This window comes from Ostrea edulis, chromosome 9 (genome assembly GCF_947568905.1).
Source record: "Ostrea edulis chromosome 9, xbOstEdul1.1, whole genome shotgun sequence".
In the NCBI taxonomy this organism is placed as follows: Eukaryota; Metazoa; Mollusca; class Bivalvia; order Ostreida; family Ostreidae; genus Ostrea; species Ostrea edulis.
The window spans coordinates 71,374,975-71,381,755 of record NC_079172.1 but is presented as its reverse complement, the minus strand read 5'-3'; the positions used below and the strand labels follow the sequence as shown (position 1 = coordinate 71,381,755).

Here is a 6,781-nt window from a genome sequence, read left to right as displayed (position 1 = left end):
CCTATCAATAATAATAGTTCAAAGTAGAAAACTATTGATTTCCATTTATGCCTAAAGTACTACACAATAGAGAGTTGGGCAAACACGGACTACTGGCTATACCATACTGATGTGTCTGACGTGTTGCATACCGATTTTAGGTCGTTCTTTACACGGTGATTTTGACTACGGATTGCTCCGTTTGTCTGATCAAGATAGTGGGTTCAAGCGGGACTCTCCCATCAGCAGGGATGATTTCTCCTCCTAGACGTCTGATCCCAATTTAGTTGTGTATAGGGGTCTGTGTTTGCCCCACTCTTTGCATTTCCTATGTGATTGTATGAAGGAGATCATTGCTCGATGTATTTACCTTTGATCACCCTACAGCTTACAATAATAGGTTTAAGTGTATTGGCCTCGATTTCTCGAAAGAAACTTAGGTGAAAAGTTGGATTTAAGTTTGAGATTTGGCTCACATTTTGACTGCTCAAAGAGAAATCCAAGTCTGGACTATAGAGTACTCTGACATAGGGCTCGCAGTGGGTGTGACCGGTCAAACGGGGGCGCTTACCCTCTTACACACCCGATGCCACCTTTGGTGTGTCCAGGAATCTGTGTCTGCCCAGCTCTTTATTTTTTGTTTTTTATAGGAGTTATGAGATTGATTACTCATAATATAGCATTACTTATGTAGTTTATAAGATTGCTCACTGTTCGTTATCTTCATTTTTAAATACATTTATAGAATACATGCTTTTAATATATGGTTTTTTTTTATATGAACATTTTCTTTCGTCGGTGTTTCATGATTATGAAACAACAATACAATGTCGAATGAAAGCAGTAAAGCAAAAGGAAAATCTTCAGAAGCGAGGGAGAATGTAGAGGAAATTTCCTTAAATTCACATTTCTTCAATATCTCGTCATTATGAAAAACAACTACATTTTATTTATTCAAATCTAAACTTCAAGGTATAAGGTAGAAAGTCCAACCAACTAATTGTTCACATGCGATAGATGGACACACAAACATATGTATTGCATGTATCTGAATTACATCAGGCGCGTAATAAAATGAAAATAATTATAATGCATTTACTCCCCTCAGATTGTTTATTTCTCAGAATATTGATTTATAACCCTTTTAATAATGTTTCATCACTTAGGCACGTCACTATTTATAGGCAAAGTGTCACGAAGTTTGACCCGTGCATGGTGCTCAGGGCTGTTGCGGTGAGGCTTCGTCATCCTTACCACGGGATCTCCAATTCTAAGGACACATCCAAACTGTGTGACAAACAAGATGATTTCAGCTTTTCCATCGTCAACTTCCCATATTTATGTAGCAATATTACATTATCACCTGCATATGGTGTTTATATATCTCAACTGATTCGATACGCAAGAGCTTGTTCTGCGTATAGTCAGTTTTTAAATCGAGGCAAGCTACTGACAAACAAGTTGATGGTACATGGGTTTCAACAGTCTCGATTGAAGTCAGCATTTCGCAAATTATATGGTCGTTATAACAATCTAGTTCGTCAATACAACCTATCATTGAGGGAAATGCTGTCTGACGTGTTTCATACCGATTGTTAGGTCGTTCTTGGCACACTGATTTTAACTACAGATAACTCCGTTTACCTGATCATGATATAGGGCTCAAGGCGGGTGTGACCTGTCGACAGGGGATGCTTACTCTTACTCGGCACCTGATCCCACCTCTGGTGTATCCAGGGGTCCGTGTTTGCCCAACTCTCCATTTTGTCTTGCTTATAGGAGTTATGAGATTGATCACTGTTCGTTATCTTCACCTTTCATCCAAACGATCAGTGTCTTTCACTTCTATTGTCATATACATGCGATTCATGAAGAAAAAGTATGTAACTGTTATAAACGGCTTAGGTTTGACGCACCCCCAGAATCAAACATGGGCCTTTTGGTTACAACGCGAACGCCCTAATACTAAGCTTCCTCAACCGGTCACTCCTAGTGTAGTTTTACTACTGGGACCATGGCTGCACATATTAAACGTAACTTCATATTAATCACTTGTGAAGTAAATATATATTTTACAATAGTAGACCTCTCCCCGTCATCCCACCACTTCACAGCTAAGATACAACAATAGAAGTTTCCTACATGTATGATGCTGATAGAATAGTAATCTTACTGCTGTTCTGAGGGTGTACTGATACATTTCGTCATACACTTCTCGGACGTCGAAGTGACAACTTTCCACAAGACAACACTTATCTTTCTTTTGGAGATGCAGACACCTGTAGCAATACTTATGACCGCATGGACTACTGCAAAGTGCCTATATAAAACAACCAAGATTTAATACCTTTATATAGTAGGAAACTTGCATGTAAAAATCATACATATTATCGGACGGATTGTATATTAGTGGCTTGTGCCAGAACTTTCAATTACTTACCTTATATAGAAGTATTGCATTCTCTTACTCACCTTCAATCTGCATACGTCACACTTCTAAATAAAAGGGATGATCGATATTTCAAAATAAAAAATAAATTAAACTATTATTTTTCAAAATTCAATACGTTTATCAAATATACAACTCACTTTGAAAGTTATAGGCAAGGTGAAGATAACGAACATTGAGCAATCTCATAACTCCTACAAGCAATACAAGATAGATAGTTGGGCAAACACGGACCCCTGGATACACCAGAGGTGGGATCAGGTGCCTAGGAGGAGTAAGCATCCCCTGTTGACCGGTCACACCCGCCGTGAGCCCCATATCCTGATCAGGTAAACGGAGTTATCCGCAGTCAAAATCAGTGTGCCAAGAACGGTTTGAAAGTTATAAATCATGTTTTTAATTGTAGTACCGAAGAATGGTCAAAGTCTATAATCTTTAATATTTCAAAGTATACTTGAACATGTACACGTTGCTACATGTAAATTCTACATTTCCTGAAAACAATGCCAACATTTCTCTCACGATTTTAGTGTTAACGATCAGAGAGGAAACTTCGATGTCATTCTCAAACATTTAATAACAGCAAGAAGTAGTGTTTGTGCATGCTTGTGTTCGATTTGTCAAAATGAAATAAATGAAAAAATACTGGGGGGTTTTTCTCGAAAGCCTCATATCAAGTTATGTCACTTTCTGTCGTTAAGTTAAAATTATAGAATTATAGTTCAACCCGTTTCATTTATTATCTGGCAAATTTTCATCTCAAATATAGCTACCTTGCAAATGTACAATTAGGATAATTAAAGATTGCAATCTTCAACTGAAATTGAGGATATAGGACATGTTTTGTTGCATGTAACTCTTAATTATTCAGTTTCCAATTCTTAAGTATCATCGAGGAAAAGTGTACCTTATATTTTGACGGCCAGGCTTCGTTATATCTCTCTTCAGTTGATGCCATAATTTCTCTGGTGTAGAAAGCCTTTGATCTGTATCTGTGAGATTACCTATCTTGCCAACTCCGTCATATTAAGATTTCACCGCTTGTTTGATTTTCAATCCTGTAACAGAACAGGATGCTATTGTTTGGGTGTTTTTTTCAGGAGTACATATGAATTATTTCTACGATGTAATTGTATATTGTTTAACGTCCCGATCGAGAATTTTCATTTATATGGATATGTCATCATTGCCGGTGAAGGGTTGAAAATTTTCGTTATCTTCACTTTCAACTATTGGTGTCAAAGAGAGTGTGAACTTGCTTTTCATACCAACATCTACCCTCTAAAATAAACTATGTTTCGACAAGCATTAATTAGTTTATGTTGATATTGAATTAAATTGTCTTCGTCATTTCGCACATAAACATGGCATTTCTGATAGTCATTTTCATGTATGAACACATCAATCAAGCTGCCTTTTTGTTTTAGTTTAAACAAGTTTTTTAAGAGACGTAAAGTTGGATTTAAACATTAATAATCAGCTTGCACGAACATGCAGTTACATATAAAACATGCAATCGGGAAAAATCAGATTGAATACGATTAAACTGAATATCAAAACTTACCTCGCAAACATTTCGTAACGAGTTTTCCTCAATCTATCGTTACAATAATGTCTCTACAGTCCCTTTAACAGATTTTTAAAACATTTTATCAAATACTTGTATCGATACACGTCTTGCATATAACTTTAAAAGGACGTAGCGCGCTCTATAATTGGTACATTATCACACAGGTATTATACTACAAGTTGGCAATAAAGCAATGTGAAAAGAGAATCTCGAAGACGAAGGATTCATCGATTGCACGCATATTGCGGTTGCCACTAAATAAGAACGGTGATTTGTTTTAATTTAAAAGCATTACAGTAATAATGACGTGTGGAAAGGTATGAATGATTAGTCGCATGTCTCTTAAGGAAAGATTAGTTGATTGTTTTACGTCACCTTGCGATTTTTTCACCAATATTGAGACCTCACCAGCTGTAGGTGAAGTGCCACTTAAAACCGATGTTTACTCCTCCTAGACATCTGATCCCACCTTTGGTGTGTCCAGGAGTCTGTGTGGGATCCTTATTCCTCCTAGACATCTGATCCCACCTTTGGTGTGTCCAGGAGTCTGTGTGGGATCCTTATTCCTCCTAGACATCTGATCCCACCTTTGGTGTGTCCAGGAGTCTGTGTGGGATCCTTATTCCTCCTAGGCACCTGATCCCACCTTTGGTGTGTCCAGGGGTCTGTGTGGGTGCTTATTCCTCCTAGACACCTGATCCCACCTCGGGTGTGTTCAGAGCTTACTCCTCATAGGCACCTGATCCCACCTCTGGTGTGTACAGGGGTCCGTATTTGCCCAACTATCTATTTTGTATGGCTTATAGGAGTTATGAGATTGATTACTGTTCGTTATCTTCGCCTTACACCTATGTGTAGCAGATTGAACGAGAGCTTATTTGTCGTGTAGCTATTTGATTATTGCATTACTTCTGCTTTACTATTCATAGGAGTACAAGCGGTACATCTTTTTAACGTGCGGAATACAAGGTTTTAATATTCCTTTTATACAAGGTTTCAATGTATCCCCAATCATCTGGCATAATCTTCAACAAAACTCATAAGAGATAGATTTTTTTTTTGCATTTCTTTTGTCCAGAAGAATATTGACTCTTTTCTGTGTCGTGGTGTCGCCTCAAAACCAAAGTTCTTGACAAACCTTTAGAAATAGCTACAGAGACCACAATTCAAGAAAGTTTCTTGGGACAACCATTGAGTTAATGCTGTTACATTTTTTTGATCCGTTGCAATGTCGGACTGTGTTATAATATCTCCTGCCGAAATTTGTTTCGAAATTATATAGTAAGGTTGGTTAAGTACAATACAAAAGTAATTGATTAAATTACAATTACTTTGCCAAATTCTTCAATTAGATTACAATTACAGCAATTTACAAATGTAATTAATTAAATTACAATTACTTTCATAAAGTAATTAATTAAATTACATTTTGTTAGTTTTCAAAATCTTATTAACAAACATTTATGCAACATATGTATAAGTAAATGAAGTTGTAGATTACTTAAAACATTTGTCCATTGCATTTTATCATGATAACCTTTTCAAAGGTTAAGTCATTCATACATTAAGTAAAATGTATAGAGAAGCATGGTAGAAGGGAAATGAAGGATTTTAATTCTTCATTGAAGATTTGGTTGTTGTTTAATGATTGTCTTATGATGTAATTGAAACGTAATGATAAATAATTGGAATTACATGTACCTGTTATTTTGCAATGCAATTAATTAAATTACAATTACTTGTAATTGAAAAACAAATTTATTTCCTTCTATGCAAACCAATATCTACAGTTAAGGTCGACGGGTGAAAATATATCCACCCTTTTTAGGACAGGCGGCTATTTTTGTGGCATTTTACATGTTTTGATTCAAATTATCAATATTTTGTATATTCCTGGAATAATATGAAGTAAAATTCATATGTCTAATGTTTAAAAGTATCATGACCCCAATATGTACAACTTATACGGTTTACACGGTACCAATTTTGATGCACCAGATGCACATTTCGACAAATAATGTCTCTTCAGTGATGCTCAACCGAAATGTTTGAAATCCGAAATAACAATAAAGTTTTGGAGCTATTATAGGGAAAAACAGTGTGCCAAAAAGTGGAGTCGATTTCATCTAAGGATAAGAGCTATGTGTGAGGAAGATAATCCTTAATTTTGAAATGAATTTCTAAATTTTATAAACAGCAATTAATTATACATCCACATTTTAAAGCTAGTAACGAATTACTTAGCTACTGGGCTGTAGAGTTCCCAACATACATTTCTATTGCCACATATTACACTCGATAATTTTAATATGTAGACATTTTGTTTGTCATCAGCTTTTGTAGTTTAGTTGTAGTTTTAGTTTCTGTTTCTATTTAGTTTTCTTTTCTATGCAAGGTGAAGATAACGAACAGTGATCAATCTCATAACTCCTACAACTCTATGTATATATTCTATCGCCTTGAGGAAGGGACAGTTTGTCCTGAAAATTTGACAATTTAGTTGGTCATTTGTAGTGCTTTATATATATATATATATATATATATATATATATATATATATATATAACTTTATATTTTTATGGCGTCATTTACAGAATAAGTAACAAGTTTCAATTGAGGCAGTATTTTGTCAAACAGTTGTTATGCACTCTAAATCGTAAATCGATGCTACAGTCAAATGCTGATCGGGATGACCACACATAAACTTGTCTTCATCTACTTTCCGTGTATGTACTAGTTAATTAACATTACTGCCTAGTTACTCGTCATCAAAGTTCGACAGA

The 6,781-nt window shown here is 35.6% G+C and overlaps 2 protein-coding genes across 2 annotated transcripts in view; one reads left to right on the top strand and one right to left on the bottom strand.

Moving 5' to 3' along the window:
- Positions 1 to 3,469, bottom strand: part of LOC125657857 (uncharacterized) — a 29,001-nt gene extending 25,532 nt beyond the window's left edge. The window contains exons 1-3 of the mRNA XM_056150533.1: positions 3,336 to 3,469; positions 2,452 to 2,475; positions 2,153 to 2,299 (exon numbers count right to left, since the gene is read on the bottom strand). Of these exons, the coding sequence (XP_056006508.1) occupies positions 2,153 to 2,299; positions 2,452 to 2,475; positions 3,336 to 3,386 (222 nt within the window). The 5' untranslated portion in view covers positions 3,387 to 3,469. The remainder of the gene's footprint in view (positions 1 to 2,152; positions 2,300 to 2,451; positions 2,476 to 3,335) is intronic.
- LOC125658137 (uncharacterized) overlaps positions 1 to 6,781 on the top strand; it is a 225,385-nt gene that overhangs the window by 147,245 nt on the left and 71,359 nt on the right. The window lies entirely within an intron of this gene.